This window comes from Solanum stenotomum, chromosome 2, assembly GCF_019186545.1.
Source record: "Solanum stenotomum isolate F172 chromosome 2, ASM1918654v1, whole genome shotgun sequence".
NCBI classification, from domain to species: Eukaryota; Viridiplantae; Streptophyta; class Magnoliopsida; order Solanales; family Solanaceae; genus Solanum; species Solanum stenotomum.
Genome location: NC_064283.1, coordinates 73,109,504 through 73,126,072, shown reverse-complemented (window position 1 = coordinate 73,126,072; position 16,569 = coordinate 73,109,504). Strand labels below are relative to the sequence as shown.

The 16,569-nt window shown below is 36.3% G+C and overlaps 2 protein-coding genes across 4 annotated transcripts; one reads left to right on the top strand and one right to left on the bottom strand.

Annotated features, from left to right (window-relative positions):
* The first annotated feature begins 1,442 nt into the window (after positions 1 to 1,442).
* LOC125854321 (uncharacterized) lies at positions 1,443 to 10,174 on the top strand. Its single transcript, XM_049533836.1, has 15 exons — positions 1,443 to 1,639; positions 3,788 to 4,233; positions 4,906 to 4,983; positions 5,167 to 5,222; positions 6,269 to 6,388; positions 6,753 to 6,823; positions 7,037 to 7,130; positions 7,258 to 7,464; positions 7,845 to 8,096; positions 8,336 to 8,444; positions 8,594 to 8,661; positions 8,914 to 8,983; positions 9,097 to 9,171; positions 9,287 to 9,378; positions 9,872 to 10,174. Exons 2-15 carry the CDS (start codon positions 3,931 to 3,933, stop codon positions 9,945 to 9,947), a joined length of 1,671 nt encoding a protein of 556 aa, XP_049389793.1. The 5' UTR covers positions 1,443 to 1,639; positions 3,788 to 3,930; the 3' UTR covers positions 9,948 to 10,174.
* Positions 10,175 to 10,608: 434 nt separating this feature from the next.
* Positions 10,609 to 16,292, bottom strand: LOC125854316 (uncharacterized). 3 transcript variants are annotated; one of them, XM_049533825.1, is made up of 4 exons: positions 15,998 to 16,292; positions 14,022 to 14,257; positions 13,107 to 13,890; positions 10,609 to 12,959 (listed from the first exon to the last, which is right to left on the bottom strand). In XM_049533825.1, exons 2-4 carry the CDS (start codon positions 14,250 to 14,252, stop codon positions 10,786 to 10,788), a joined length of 3,189 nt encoding a protein of 1,062 aa, XP_049389782.1. In that variant the 5' UTR covers positions 14,253 to 14,257; positions 15,998 to 16,292; the 3' UTR covers positions 10,609 to 10,785. The 3 variants fall into 3 exon arrangements, with proteins under 3 accessions (XP_049389782.1, XP_049389781.1, XP_049389783.1); XM_049533824.1 differs by having other exon boundaries at positions 14,022 to 14,254; XM_049533826.1 differs by lacking the exon at positions 15,998 to 16,292 and having other exon boundaries at positions 13,107 to 13,864; positions 14,022 to 14,216.
* Positions 16,293 to 16,569: the final 277 nt, after the last annotated feature.

The window sequence follows — 16,569 nt, the reverse complement described above, 5'->3', positions numbered from 1 at the left end:
AAGTAAATTTTGAAGAGTGGATTATCTATAATGACGAATCGTTGACCGACTTTTTGAGGATTCAAATTGACTACATAAATCAAATCAAGTTAACAATACTTGAAATCTATATTAGGAAGGAGCCTAAGACTAGTCAACAACGTTCTCCTATAACAATACTTGAAAAATATTCCTCTTTGTAAAACATATTTTTTTCTTCCACTTTATAAAGTGTAAGAAAAATTTCCACTTTACAAGGTGTAAGAAAAATTTACACTTTACAAAGTGTAAAAAATAGTTCTGTTATATATTAAAATATACACATTATGAGACTAATGGAAAACGTTTGGAATATTACATAAAATTGAATTTTTTCTTCCACTAAGCCTATTTTAGTTGCTTACTAGAATAATGTCTTATTTTGATCACTTTTATCTTTTTGTGGCTTATTTAGGTTTCGGACTCGTGTTAAGCCTTGATATCAATAAAGAGGTGTTTTAGGCTAATATCGTTGGAACTATGTTTTTTTTAAAAAAAAAATTGTACTAGTTATTTAAGTGACCACACACAAATCTCTAGAAATAAGTGGCAGATGTGCTAGCAAAGGAAGGAGTTAGCTGCCCCTTTTGGAAGATGCAAGCTTTTTGGAAGTCCCCGGTGTGTGTTATAAAAGAAATAGAATTAGACATTATAGGAACTACTTTTATTAGAGAAATTAACGCTTGTAATATTTATTGATAACATAGGCCAACTAGTGGCCCTAAACTATGCATCGAGTCAAGTTGAAAACAATGCTTCTTTTCTTGCTTGAATTAATATAAAGGTCTTGCGTCTGAACCTCCATAAGGTCATTCAGAATTACTTTAAACATGATTTAATGCCCTCATATTTATTTTTGTTAGATAACATGGTGACAGATTGTTGTATTAACTATCAATTAAGTGTTCTTGATTCATATCACTAGGTCTTTGGGATTCAAATGGATTTATGAGGTGCAACATTATAATGGAATGTCTCGATTGCAATATCTTGTACCAAATAATCGTATATTGAGAGTATCATGAGTGACCCTCTATTGAAATTTACCCTTTCACCTCTACAATGTTCATGTGCATGAATATTATGTCTATGTTAATATAGTATTTCAGCACGTGATTGAATTTCCATCACACACAACCATAATCAACTCATAATCAATATTCAATACATGAAAATAAGGAAGTGAAAGAAAAATGAATCTGAAACCTAAATAATGAAGAAGAAAAAATAAGGTTGGCCAAATTAAAGTGTCAAAATAAAATTAACGTTTTCTACATATATCACACTAATTTAATACGTTATACGAGATGTAGGTAACAACTCTTATTAAAATTTGTTAATATACGAGTGTGACTATTTAGGAAATTGACTCTGTTTTGCTCCTTACCATAGTCTAAAACCCAAATTATACAGAACAATGCCAAAGCACCTCCCAAAATTTCAAGTCAAAAGGGAAAAAAATCCGCAAAATCTCAATACACTTTCTGTCCAAGAAGATAGTCTTTGTTTAGGCGAGTTCATCACATCTCCATCTTCTTCCTCCAGCAAAATTCCTCCCAAAAAGTTTCTGTCTTTGCCTTGCTTCTTGCTGTATTCTTGAAACCCCACATTGATTCTTCAGGTACCTGCTTAGATTTTTTATTTTTTTTAGTTTATATGAATATTTATGTGTTTCTGGGAAACCCCTTTGTGTATATATTTGTGGGTCTTTCCTCTTTTTTCCTGGGAATTAATTAATATTTGATTATGAACCATTGGAAGAAATCTGAATTGGGGTCTTTAAGTAGTACATGCTTCAGTATTGGTACTAACTTTTGTGTAATTGTTAATTTTAGACTTCTTGATAGAAACTTATATGTGGTTGATTGATTTTGATTGATGATTTTAAAGGTTTTAAGATAGACAATCATGGGGTTGTTGTGTTTTGACTATAGTGATATACTCTCTTTGTCCCAATTTATGTTACTACTATCTTTGGCACACCCCAAGAATGCTTTGTTTATGCCATTATCCTCCTGCTAAACCAAATAGTTCGATCTAACCCGGTGGACTTAGAGAAAAAAATGTGTTCTTTCAGAATAAGCGTATCATGGTTAAATAGTTCCAACCTATTCGAAGAGCAGATTAGCCGTAAGCAGATGACTAATTCACTCTGTAAACCACGGATTCAAGGTCTAGTTGAATTACGGCTATTCTCACTAGTCTTTATTTCCCTTCTCATCCAGCTTGAGATTCGGCTTTTAAGTCGAGTGGGGTACAGGCTTTAAGAAAGCGCTACTGGGCCCACGACTTCTCGAAGAATGTTTTATACCATTTATTTTGTGTGCAATTTTGGCAACTTCCCAGAATTCAGATCCATTGAAGCATTCAAATTTTAAACTTTGATACCATGGTTTCTCCATTAAACTAGCCTGTCGACTTTTACTTTAACGTTTTCCTCTATTGTGATATTTAAGTCAAATTAACTTCTTAAGCTTTGTCTAGTCATATAAATACGGAACGGACAGCTGTGCAATGTGAAATAGCAAGTATTTCGTGATTGAACATCAGTTAAATCAGTGTTATTAAAACCCATATAGCTCAATTCAGCTAATGAAGTTCAAAGTGATCTCTCAACAAGAAGCAGTCGGTTCTTTGATCTCAACTTTGTCAAGTTTGAGTAATATGAACATCATATCATATCATATATATATATATAAAGGAGAACCTTAGGCCCGCCTACGTGGCGCCATCACAAACCAAAATTCCCTTTTAATTTATTTATTTCCAAATATATAATAGAGAACCTTAGGCCCGGCCTATGTGGCGCCACCACAAATCAGAATTCCCTTTTAATTTATTTATTTCCAAAACTAGCCTTCCCTTTTCATGAAAAATTGCGACTTTTATGAAGAGTTGCAACTTTTATGAAAAATTGCAACTTTTATGAAGAGTTGTGACTTTAATGAAGAGTTGCGACTTTTATGAAAAGTTGCGACTTTTGTGAAAGGTTGCGACCTTTCCGAATGGTTGCAACTTTTCCAAACAGTTGAAATCTTTCCGATAAGGCACAATAAACATTTGTTCACACTACCCTTTGTTGTCAATAAATAGAGGGATTTCCTCTCATTTTAACACAACGAAAATTTTGAACTTCCTCTTCTTCTTCACAATTAAATATTTGTGTACTTTGCTCCTGTTGAGTGACTCACTTACACCATTGCTTATGTTACAGATGCCGGTATGTATTTTAACAACCATTAATTTATGCTTATATTATTAAGGATAAATGATTAGATGTAATATTTTTCATTTTCCTTTACATTATTAATATTTGTTACTACGTAATCTTGTATGTAAGATAATATAATGCTTTAGTTTTAATGAATGATAGGTTTTAAGTGTTATTTTATAAATTTTGTGATATTAAATTCCCGTGCAAAGCGCGGGTAATTTTACTAGTTATTATATTGAATGCTGAAATTATTAATTTTAATTGAAATTTGACTATTATAGTACTGAGTTTATATATGTTCAAAGTTTCCTTAAATTGTGCACTTCACTTTAAAGCAAAGTGCGATTCACTTTTCACTTTCCACTCAAGCTCCATGGATATTGTTGCTTCTTTGTGCTTTATGCTTCTAAAAGTACCGAGTTAAATATGAGGAGCTATTTGGATGTAAAGATTCTATTTTTCTTTGAAATACTACTGCTCTCAGGGATTACTAGTCTGGGACTCATGGTTTGGCATCCTTATATTCTAATACCAAATATTTTGTTCTTTTCCCAGGGAGATTTGAGTTGTTCAAGTATAATCCATGTGGGGTTATTCGATATCAGTATGAGTTTGACTTTAGCAATAATCAAATAAAGGGGAATGTCAGGTCTTTTTTCGAACAATTAGAAGAGAGATTCGAAAAAGTGTAGCACAATATGTATCGCCCTGTGCCTATTACTACCCGAGGTGGGGAACCTACAGATAGTGGAGATCCTATGGTGACGTTGGACCAAGTTCCACGTTGGAGTAATGCTGAATTTAGGTATGCATATGAGAATGCAGATCCTACTAATTCATGCTTTCCGGATCCTTTGGCATCTGCTTCTGGGTCTGAATGCAATGCTAGTGGCATGGTTTCCAAGTTTCCCATGGATCATGAGATTAACTCCAAGATATACTTGTGGAGAGGCGATCCCTGGAATCTCGAGGTAGATGCTGTTGTTAACTCTACTAATGAGGTAAGAGGTGACTATTCAAGTAGCATTATTTGTTTTGCATGTCCATCATAAATGTGAGAATCTTTTTGTTGTTTAGTATTGAACATCTAGGTTTGCCTGCAATGTTTCATGTGAGATGGCAACATAAAGGTGAACTTGTAGCCAACAAATTAGCTACACTTCCATTTTATTTTTTTTTGAAGGTTTTCAGTCCTTGAAGCCAACAGATTATCTCATCTGTGTATGGCCGATTTAAGTGAACTTCGACTAACTTTATTAAGCAAGGGGATGACTGAAATTGTCGCTTATTCTTGAACTGAGACTCAATGTCCAAAACATAATCTTAAATTTTCTTTTCTTTTCTCTGAAAGAATGAGGTAGGTAGGTGGGTTAGCATAAAAGTTGATAAGTGTGAACATGTTGATTTTGGTAGCAAAGGCGTGAAGAATCTGTGTTCTTTTGGGAATTTCAAGTTTAGAACTGTCTAGAAATTGAAACATGTAGTTTTTTTATTTTGTCCCATAAATGTCTTGTTCACTTTCCTGAACATTATGTGGACAAACAATGTGATGGGAGATATAAGATATGGTTTCACCTATTTTTATATTTTTATGTAGACATTTATATGGTGTATCATTTATTGATCTATACTCTTCAACATGAGATTTATACCTCTTTTTTGGTGGTCAAAAGAACTTAGACGAAGCTCACAGCAGCCCAGGATTGCATGCTTCAGCTGGACCTGGTCTTGCAGAAGAGTGTACCACATTGGTAGGTCCTTTCGTGCAAATAGAAGTTAGAGTATGACTTGTGCGAACTGTTGAAGTTCCAGTTTGTTCATTCCTTCTTCTAACTTGAGAAAGTTATCTCCCACTTTTTAAAATTTATTCTGTTCTATTCAACTGGTGACAGTGATGTTGAAATACTAATAGATGGTTTACTTTTCCTTCATAGGGAGGCTGTCGAACAGGAATGGCAAAAGTTACAAATGCTTATGATCTTCCTGCCAGGTGGGTATACTGGGTTGTTTTTCTCAGAACTTTTGCTACAAGCTTTTCCATTATTTTCATATTTCTGCTTGCACTAGAAGTTAATCAATGTACTACAATGTTCTCACTTGTAACAAATACCCATCCTAAGTATTATCTTTTGTTTTTCTTTGTTAAATCTGTAACCTAATTCTTCTATTTGTTGATGTGAAATATATTTCTCTTTAAGTTCAAATAAGGAAATTTAGCCATTTTCTTAGATATCCATTTTTTCAGTATAAAAAGAGAGAAAAAGGGAGAACACTGTGAACCCAACTAAGCTGGCTGTACATAAAAGGAGCATGTACTCTGAGAAATATACTTCTCAGATGGAGCTTGGAGATTCTCCATTGGATAGTTACTTCACTCGTTGAACATGTAAAGAGATCCATAATTGTATGTTCTATGGAGTTGTCGTAGAACAATAGTAAGTGTGTTGGTTAGGAAAATCCCATGTGCCAGCTAAGTTGCACTAATATTTGACATATTCTCAAGAAATTTCAGTATGAACAAACAGTTTGACTCGTTTGGATTTTCTGAAATAAGAATCCAGTATAGTAGTAGTTTAATAAATTCAGTTTTTTTTTTTAAACTGTACTTTCAAAGTGCTTATCCATTCATTGAAATCATTAGGCCACTATTACTGCCTATTTCAATAGTCAATGCCGGTCCACTATATTTGCTTTAATTTTCACACCTCAACTATTGATGAAAATTGAAGCAATCTTGGCACCTTAACTTTGCTGATAAGAACATAGTGATTCACACAAATGTACCCAACCAAAAAATAAAGGAAGAGCAACTTCACTTAATGTTTTAATTTCCAAGATCCGGATCATGGTTGTTTAGGTTAGCTGTATTTTTGTATCACCGTTTAAACTGCTATGGTCTGTTAAAGGTAAAAGCAAGGAACATTAAGTGTTGACTTTGTTTTACATTATCATTTATCACGATACTAGCATTAGTGGAAGTTGTGCAGCATTTTCTAACTATTGACCCCATGTTCATTTTATTCTTGCATTGTGCAGGAGGGTCATACATACTGTTGGTCCCAAGTATGCTGTAAAATACCATACTGCTGCAGAGAATGCGCTAAGTCATTGCTATCGCTCTTGCTTTGAGCTTCTTATAGAAAATGGGCTCAAGAGGTTGTCTGATTGTTGTAATTTCATCTGTTACATTTTAGTTCCCTGATGTTATTAAAGGAAAAGAAAAAAGAAGCGAAAATATAAAAGACTGATCTTGTCCCTAGGACTTTGGTCTAGTAGTAAGAGCACAACATGTGATGTGTGGGTTAGGCCCACGTCATGAGCTTGAGCTCTGCCACAGATAAGAGGTCCGGGAATTAATTGGAGAGGGTAAAGGAGTGGACTCATTAATCACCGATCTTTAAACCATGTGCCCCTAGCCCTTAGGTATTTCTCAGTATAAAAAAAAACTGATCTTGAGTTTTGACTTCAAGGTTTAAATATTTGTAAGTTGATGTAACCTCGTTGTATCATGTGGATGCAGCATTGCTATGGGCTGTATATATACAGAAGCGAAAAGTTACCCACGAGAACCAGCTGCTCATGTAGCAATAAGTGAGATATCTTTGTTGGCTATTTTCATAATTTCTCTATTAATGTTTCATAATTGATGTTCAAGTTGCAGGTATACATTACTCTGTTTTCTCTGTTGCATTAATGCTATTGTATCTCCATTATAAATATGTTTTTAACTTGTATTCCAATGTTTTTGCTTCCAATATTTTGTTCCACGTTTTCATGATGACATCTTTATTTCACTTTGATTAGGAACTGTAAGGCGGTTCAGTGAGAAACAGAAAGATAAAGTAGAGGCAATTGTTTTCTGTACTACTACATCACAAGATACAGAGATTTACAAAAGGTATTCTTAGTACATCAATTTTCTAGTAGACAGCAGAGGAAGGAATTCCTTCAGTTCCTATTTCTTTGGGAAGTCCAACCATCCATCTTTCGAGTGGTATTAATTCATACGTACCTTTACTCTGCAGATTACTTCCACTCTATTTTCCTCGGGATAAGCATGAGGAGGAAGTTGCCCTTCTAAAACTTCCTGCAGATGTTGGGGATGAAAATGGGGAGACAACTATAGATGAGCGTAAAATTAGGATAAAACCGTTACCAAATGCCAAAAAGTCCAATCCAAGGATTTCCCAGGCCTCTGTTGATTTGTCTGTCAGTAATGTTGGTTTGACCAGGTTAGTGGCGAATTGTGCATCCACACTTGTGGGATTACGCTGGGTATGCTGTTATTTCTGTTTGTACATTATTAAAACAATAAATAAAATAACCCAAACTATTACAATTTTAATATTATCCGTATCCCATTAGAAGTGAGGCACTGTCAAGCAACTATCCTTGTAATTAGAGCTCAGCATCACTTGCGCTAGTAAATTTCAAAAACAAATGCCATTAATACCGGAAACTTCTTGTTACTTTCACAGTGGAATATTACTTGGATGAACATGTTCATGTTTTGATGGATTTTGTCTTCTTTCTACATTCTAGTCTTATTTATTAAGGATATGCCTTTATTTTTTTATCATCAAGCCTTAATGAAATGATTTTTCTTAAGTAGGAGCTCATCCTATTTGGATGCTTTTCTGGATCCTGCTTTTATGTCCCTGATCAAGGACCCAGATCAGCGACGGAGAGAACAATGGGAAAAAACTGCCCAAGCTCAAACTAGCTGGAACTTCTTTAAAATGTTTGGATATGGTGACGTCGCAGGACCTCCTTTGTCAGCTGCAGAAGAATATTCGCTTCATTCTAGATATCTTACAAAAGCAAATACTCTGAATTTTTCAGAAATTGCAGAAATGAAAATTGTGTAAGCATCTTTGCTGTATATATGTCTCTGCAGACTTTATTTATTAGTCCATGGTACCTAAAATACATGAAATATCTGTGTCCAGTTGTCCAAATATGTACTTGTTTGTGTACAAAGTGGTTTGATTGATTTTTCAACTTACGAACAACTAGCAAAGTCTCGTTGACATAGTTAGGAACAAGCTCAGATGAACTGTGTTATATTGCTCAACTTCCATGTCACAATTGACTTCGTTTCAGCTACCGAGGAGGGGTTGACAGTGAAGGCCGTCCAGTAATGGTTATTGTGGGGGCACATTTCCTGCTAAGATGTCTTGATCTGGAGAGATTTATTATCCATGTTGTAAAGGTACGTGATACTTGCTTTCCCTCCGCCGCCAAAAATATAGGTTAGATATGATTTATTGTTCATATCTATTGAGCTGTTCAATTATTTGTCATCTTTGATATAACTGCATAAGTTTTCTGTAAAAGATTACATTATATGTCAATTTGCAGGAATTTGAACCATTGATACAGAAACCTTACTCTATTGTGTACTTCCATTCTGCTGCAACTCTACAGATGTGAGTATCATCCTTTCTCACATTGGCCTGTCCCCCTAACTCAGTATGATGAATAAATTTCTTCTTTTACTTTTTTGGTGAAGTTGTATCTGTTTTATGGACTTGTCCAAGTAATAAAAGTTGAAGGTTAAACATCGAATGTGTATTTTGTTCTTTCCTTGGGTAATATTATATAATATATGTTCCTTCCTACCTTACAGTTCTATTTTGTTTTGTGATTTTTATAGATATTATTTTGTTGTACCAAAACAGGCAACCAGATCTAGGATTAATGAAGAGGATACAACAAATTCTTGGTCGCAAGCACCAGCACAACCTTCATGTATGCAATGCTTCTCCTCTGTTCCCCTTGTGCCATGGTTCCCCAATGTTTTTACTTGCTATCATACAAGTAGTTGACTTTCTGTATTCTAAATCTCCTTTTTATCTGGGCAGGCGATATATGTTCTTCACCCTACTTTTGGACTGAAGAGTGCAGTTTTTGGTTTACAACTCTGTGTGGATAATGTGGTACTCACGGTCCTATTATCCTCCTCTCTGTCTTCTCTCTAATGTCATTCTTGCATTACAATGTGGATTTCATTCTTTTTTCTGAAGACTTGTTTCCTTTTGCACTAATTCTCAGGTATGGAAGAAAGTAGTATATGTAGATCGTCTTCTGCAACTATTCCGCTATGTTCCTCGTGAGCAGCTGACTATTCCTGATTTTGTATTCCAGTTAAGTAATCATTCATTTTTCTGATCATAATTATGAATTTCCAGTGTGAAAACAGCAGAAGTTTTACACATTGTCAGTAGCTCCATTGAGAAAGGTGTGATATAATTGATATCTAATTTGCGAAAATAGCATCTTTAAAGCTCAGAAATAGATATTCAGACTCCTACAAGGGAAATACTGCACTTAGTATCCCTGTTTATTCAATATTTTATTCATGAAACTTGACCCTGCCTAGGGAATTTGTGATAAGGAGTCCTAGAAAAGATCGAGAGTCCCTCCGTAGTCCCTCAAAGATCTCTATGTATTTGTCCAAGACAAATGAGATCTTCAGTGTGGAAGGCTGGAGCAGCTCAAATAAAAAAGTCTGGTTCTTGTCTGAATTCATCTCTCTGAACGTCGTCCAGTTCTTTACTTGTAGAGCTGTCGTTTCCTGTAACATAAGGAACAGAATCGAGTAGATTAAATGGACTGATAATCATGTTTCTGTTGCAGGCATGATTTGGAAGTGAATGGAGGGAAGGGCCTAATTGTGGATCCTAGAACCAAGTATGTTTATCAGAGACCATAGTCTCAAACTTCATCCGATAAAAGAAGAAAATAGACGCTGTAGTAAGATTGTGGAATTTATTTATCATTTTATCGCACTTTAAATTTGTTTGTACAGAGGCTGTAATTGTTTTGTGCAATATTAGCAGTGTATTTAGCTAACTTTGTCTGTAATTTGATTTATTTATGCAACCATATGTCCAGTCCTGTGCTAGCTAATGGCAATAAATTTTTTTATTTCTGCAACATAGAGTTACGCTCGTGTTTTTCACTTGGACACCTTAGCTCGGACTCGGACTTTGAGTAGGAGCAAAACATGCATTTTTAATGTTTAAGCACAAAATTAATATGTAAAAAAGAAATTATATGTAGTTGCCAATATCGAATTTAGAAGTTGCAGATTCTGAATAAAGGAAGTCAATTTTAATATTATATCAAACTCTATTACACCAGCTTTTTGGTGCACATACAAATTCCATTTAGATTTTTAACGAAAAAAATTTATGATTTTTAATTGCCAGAAAATGATTTATTTTCCTTTTACCAAATACACCCTTAATCTGCCTCCATTGTGGCAGAACAAAAAAAAAGTATTCCATAATACTTCCATTGACATAAAATTATGATTCTTTTCTAAATAAATCCAAAAGATGCATTTGGGAGTGCTGTTGATCCAGAAGACATTATGCTGAATACAGAATCAATAACCCAATGGACATCACATCATGATGGTGTCTCAAATTATGTGCTACCAAAACATGTACAAGGAAACCCATAGCTAACAACTTCACACCTGAAATTCATAAACAAAGTCCCTAACGTGTTGTAATAATCATGAAGGTGATGAATTAAAGCCTCATTCACATAGTTTTAGTAAATGGGACAGTAGGAGGATGATCTGCAGGGCATCTTTGCCTCCTCGGACGTCTAGTCGTCTTCCCCCCCCACCCTGTTAGGCTTTTGTCCTCCAAACTGGATACAATGTTACTCAAATTCTGCTTTAGAGGAGGGCTTAATGGGGTTGACACAGTGACAGGGGTGGTCTCAATCACCATCCTCCGCCTTCCCCTCGTACCTCCATTCCTTCTCTTCGATCCCGAGTTCCAAGAATGACCTGTAGCTCTCATCAACTCTCCGAAAGTCTGAATGTCTTCAGTCACTTCATGCCTTGACAAGGAAGCTAATCCGGGAAGGATATCCCTTTGAAAGTCCCTCCGCTGTCTTCCCCACCTTCCTTGTCCTCTTCTGGTTCGGTTTGTTAGTGAAGTGGCTCCTGCATCTTCCACTGGTTGGACTTCAGGAACAAAAGGCTTGGGCAGGTAGTCTTGTTCCTTAGTCTCTTCTAGCTGCAATGTCATTGCCTCAAAGTAATCCATCTCCATGGTAGTAGTAGGTCGCGCAACAATCATAGCATCCTCGTCTATTATTTCTTTAGACTTGCTCTCAAGTTCACTCTCAAAAGAAACGACTATGCCAACAAACCAACCTAGGGATCCCAGAGGATTATCAGATGGATCACTGCAGATGGTGTCTATTTGACTGGATGATGAAATGGCAACTATAGCTTCCGCTGCGACCCTGACAACTTCATCCTGTGTTTGCTCAGGTTTGTGTTCAGGCAACTGCAAAGATGCTTCTTTTTGTTTGCCATTTTCTTTAGACAAATTGTCTAGCTCAGTTTCCAGAACAGGAGGAGCTTCCAAATCTATCTCGACGACAGTCCTCACACTGACATTATCACTTTCGACAAAGAATGAATCATCATCTTCAGTAATACATGAGTTCAAATCGAAGGAATTTCTGATAATGGTAGCTTTTGTTTCCATTGCTGTCTCAGCAACAACTGCTTCCATGACAACCTGTTTCTCGGGCTCAACCATAGAAAGGTCACAAGCTATGTTAATGTCTATCACTATTCTCCTCTCTTCGTGTCTGCTGTTTTCTTCTATGGGTGAGGAACAAAGAGTAGCAGACGTGGAAACAAATGAAGATGACTCATTTTTGGAAGCACATGGAATTTCAGGAATTGGAGCCCCCAGAATTTTCCTGACACTTCGGGTTTCCCCCAACTCTTTTGAGGCCTTCATGTTAAGATCTATCATTGCTGGTGCAATATTCTGCACATTGCAGACGTCGCTGAAACTTTCCAATGGGCCATTTCCACAGATAGGTGAGTTTGTGTAGGCTTCAACCATTCCATTCATGGTATCTGTACTCTCATTTTTGAAACTTGGTTTAGCTTTAAGCCACGGCAACACTGGTTTACAGTCTTGAGGCTCTCGTTTTTCATCAACAAACTCAAGATCTCTGCTGGCAAGTTCCTCATTTACTGAATCCTTTGATAGTACATTCAAATCGAAACCTTTTTCTGATATCAAGTCCATATTATTGGAGGTAATAGGAAATTTCTCACATCCATTGTTAAAGGAGCGGTCAGATGTCAAATTGTCACTCTTGTTTTGCTTCTCAGAGTCAAAAGCAACAGAGAACCAACGGGTTGATTCTTTGGGCCCAGATGAGGATCCATGGTAAAACCCATTCCTGATGGAGAAATTAGTAGCCTCACCTAAATTTGATCTAGAACTGCCATCAATATGCCACTTGTCTCCAAAAATATCATGGCATTGAGGTGATTTCGGGCTCTTACCAACCATGGCACATGAGTTCAATGACGGGTTTGTATGTCCTGATGATAGCCTTGCAGCAAAGCCACTTGGTTTACCCCAAGAAGAGAGTGTGTGCGACCATGAATCGGTAAACTCTGAGGAATTAGCGAATGGATATGGACTAGCTGTCCGAGAAGTGATAAATGGTCTCCCATAGGTATATTCGGACTTCTCATGGTTTCCGTGGAAGGTCTCTGGACCATGCCCCACTCTCTCTTTCCATAGGTCATCCTTGAAATAGTGAGGTGATTGAACCCCAGGACGTAGAAAGGCCTTATCAAGCATTACTTGTGCCAGTTGGCGTGGTGTAGGGAACTTGTTGTGTGAAAAACTATGAGGTACTGGAGTCAAGCTACCTTCGACTTTACCTGCAAAACAGCAAAAGTAAGGAAACATCTGACATACCATCACGAAAATCCATAAAAGAAGGAAATTTTAATGTGGAAGCAACCAAGTCAAGATAGGCGCAGACAACAAAAACTCTGGCAGTTGTATATACCACAGGTATTATTTACCTGTTTCATATGTGGAAGGGAACCAGTCCCTCTCTTTGCCTTTACCAAGGCTTGTATGATGGGAGTTCCATGTGGTTTCTCTAGGCAAAGCCACAAATGCTGGATTTGAGTTAGCGGAAGCATTTAGCCTTCTTGTCTCCTTATGACTATTACCATATCCAAGAAAATCAACAGGCAATGAGATTGCTTCTTCAGGCTGAGCTGGTTCATTGAGATCAGCCAACCTGACTGAGCTTCTGAAACACGAATGGGATGCTGAAGCATCTTTTTTATCACTCTTTGTACCAGCACCAGGGAATAATCTTGTACAACTCTCTTGGGAAACTTTATCATTTCCATTAGCACGGGAACTTGGATAGAACGATCCTTCATCATCTTGCAACTGCTCAACTTCATCAGTATCTATGTACTCATCAGCTGGAAGTTGAAGATCGAACATCTTCTTCCGTAATTTTGAGGGCCTGGCATCCAAAGATTCACAGATCTTTGAAGAGCAACCATTTTGCATTTGACCGTGACCAGACTGTACATCATTCGCATTTGAAGAACTGAATGGAGAATTTACAATTTCAGTACCAGACATAGATGGTCTAGCATAACTTGAATTTGCAAAGGGAAAGCTGTTGTTATGGCCTTTCCAAGCATCTTTAGGTAGTAGATGGGATCCAAGAATGTTTGATGAAGATGATGGCTCCATTGATGTCCAAGGTCTATGCAATTCCGTCCTTTTAATGTCATACATCATGTCCCTCTGAGTTCTGTAAAGGCGATGAAGTTCAAATACCTACGAGCAAAGATTTACATAAGTAGACATTTTGCAGCAAGCTGGAAAATGCCAGAGGACCAGTATAAAACTAAATATAGAACTTATAACTTAACAGAAAAATGAATGTTGACCAGTAGAGATAGAATTACCTGATTCTTGAATGTTTCCTCGTGTTCAAGTATTTTCTGCTTTAGAACATCCTTATCATATCCAGGATCTGAATCTATCGTAGTCCTTGGCATGAAACCATTACAGTATTGAGCGTTTGTGAAGATTTTCTCTCCATAATGTAGGGGCCATCTATTGTTTAAATCCTCGCTAAGGTAGCTCATGGAGTAATAAGCTGGTACGTAGCCTTTACAATGGGCTTGTGCTACCATTCCTGCTGACAGTAGGAACCAAATCATATAAATAAAACCAAACAGAGTAAGGAATTATGCAAAATAACCATTATTAATAATGAAAGAGGGCAACACATCCGATATTCAGAGTGTTTTATGGACCAGTACATCCTTCAAACGTTTAACAAGCTGAATAGCATCAGTATTAGCAATCAGCATTACATGGCAGGTATAGAGAACTGACGGGAAGTGTAAGACAGCATATGTTAACTGGCGGATGCAATATTTATGTTGCACTCAATATAATGACATCATTGGCACAATGCCACACAAATCTCACATAGTTTAGGTGCCAATCTCTGCATATCAAATTTGCATTTTGAACATATTGTACTCTCTCTGAAGATTTTACTTTACTTCCGCCAGAACAACATAAAAGAAAGCAATTCGTATTCTGCTTCAAGTGGATGACTTTCTCACTTTATATTAGTCTTCCCCGTGAAGCTTTCTCAAGACTCATATGAGTGATTTTGGAGATGATGAATCGATGATGCCAGGTAAGAACACACAAGATTATATCAATGGAGATTTTAAGATGCTCTTTCAACCGTTCAACACTTCTCTATGACTCCTTAATCTCTTCACATGGTTGTAATCATTTAGACGTGGAAACATGGGAAGATAATAGTATGTCTACCAAGTAAACTTGCACCAGACTGTTCTGATACCAACCAAATGAGGAAAAAAGGAGCATTTTTTCATATAAGGACAAGCAAAGCTATACATCTAATTGAGTAAACTGTTTATGATCACTCTTCCTATAGCTGTAAGTCAACACACTCTTTTTGAGTCACTCGCTCGATATAGCACAGGGTACAGGCAACCAACTCAACAGTCCAGCATACTTCACTGGAATCACCAAGAATAGAAGAGGAAACAAGCAAGACAGTAACAGAAAACAACCAATATCGCAGCTAATCTAGACATTTTTTTATAACCGGTGATGTCAGGACCAGCTTTCGCGCACCTCAACTAATTCCACGAATACCTGACATCTCCCACCAGCAACAGTTGAGTTACTAACTCAGATGAGAAGAAATCACCTAGTGTTTTTTCTTTGCCTCTGCTAGAATTTGAACATGAGACCTCATGGTCCTCAACCCACGTCACTGACCCCCAGGCCACACCTTTGGGTGCCAATCTAGACATTTTCCTACCAGCAACACTTAAATCCAAAACTCCTCAATTATTAGTGTATCATAATCTAGAAATGAACATGGATAATCTTGCACCAGTAAATGTATTTGAAGGTCACAAAAAAAAAGTCCAATAATCACAAAAACAAGCCAATGCAAGCACTTCTGCTAATAAAACGTCAACATTAACTGATGCAATTCAAATCCTTCAACCAAAACTATCAAACTAGAAGGCATTTCATTATTAATACCCCATTAATTTAGACTAAGAAACCAACTTACATCAGTTAATGAAGCTGGAAAAGATCTCAAATTAAAAAAAAAAAAAAAAAGATCACTTGTCAAATCCAAAACCATAACCAAATTAGTAAATAAGGCAACATAGCTGTGAGATGTATAAAAACTAGAAAAACAGAAACAATAACTTCAGAACCCCACAACTGTTATTACAGATAGTATAAAAACTTGAATAAATTAACACAAAAATGATTAATTGAATATTAAAACAAATCAAATATAGAAAGAATTGATATGGTCCTAGGTCTTAAAGTAAAACAATTATAAATCTACAAAATGTAAGGATTTTACCTCAGACCCCCATCTCCTCAAGAACCCCTTTCTTGAAAAATTACATCTTTTCAAGAATCATGGAGAATTAGCCACACACACAAAAAAAAAAAGGTAAGTAAAATTAATATTAATGAAATACAAAGATGGTTTTTTGGTAAGAACATTGAAGAAGGTAAGATCCTTATAAAACTGAAGAAAAAGATTAGAGCTTTATCATTTTCAACCTTAGGGGCCAAAGCCTCACTGAAAGAAAGGTTCTTTAGGACAGAGAAAAAGAAGGTGTTTTGTGTGTGAGCTTTTGGGGGTGTGGGGTGTGGGGTGTGGGGATAGGGGGGTTGGAGGGGGGTAGGGGAGCTTCTAAATGTATAGACCTATATTCTGTAGAGAGAGAGATCCCAGATAAGAAATCTATCACACAAACAAACCAACAGTGACATGATATTTGTCAACATCACATCTCTTTTCTCTTTGCTTTTGTTACCCTTCTTTCCTTATTCTGTGTTCGACATCTATATTGAAGTTCGATTAAATATGAATTTATATTAGATAATTTTATATTAGGGGTAAAACGATTTTTAACAAAGGTAATT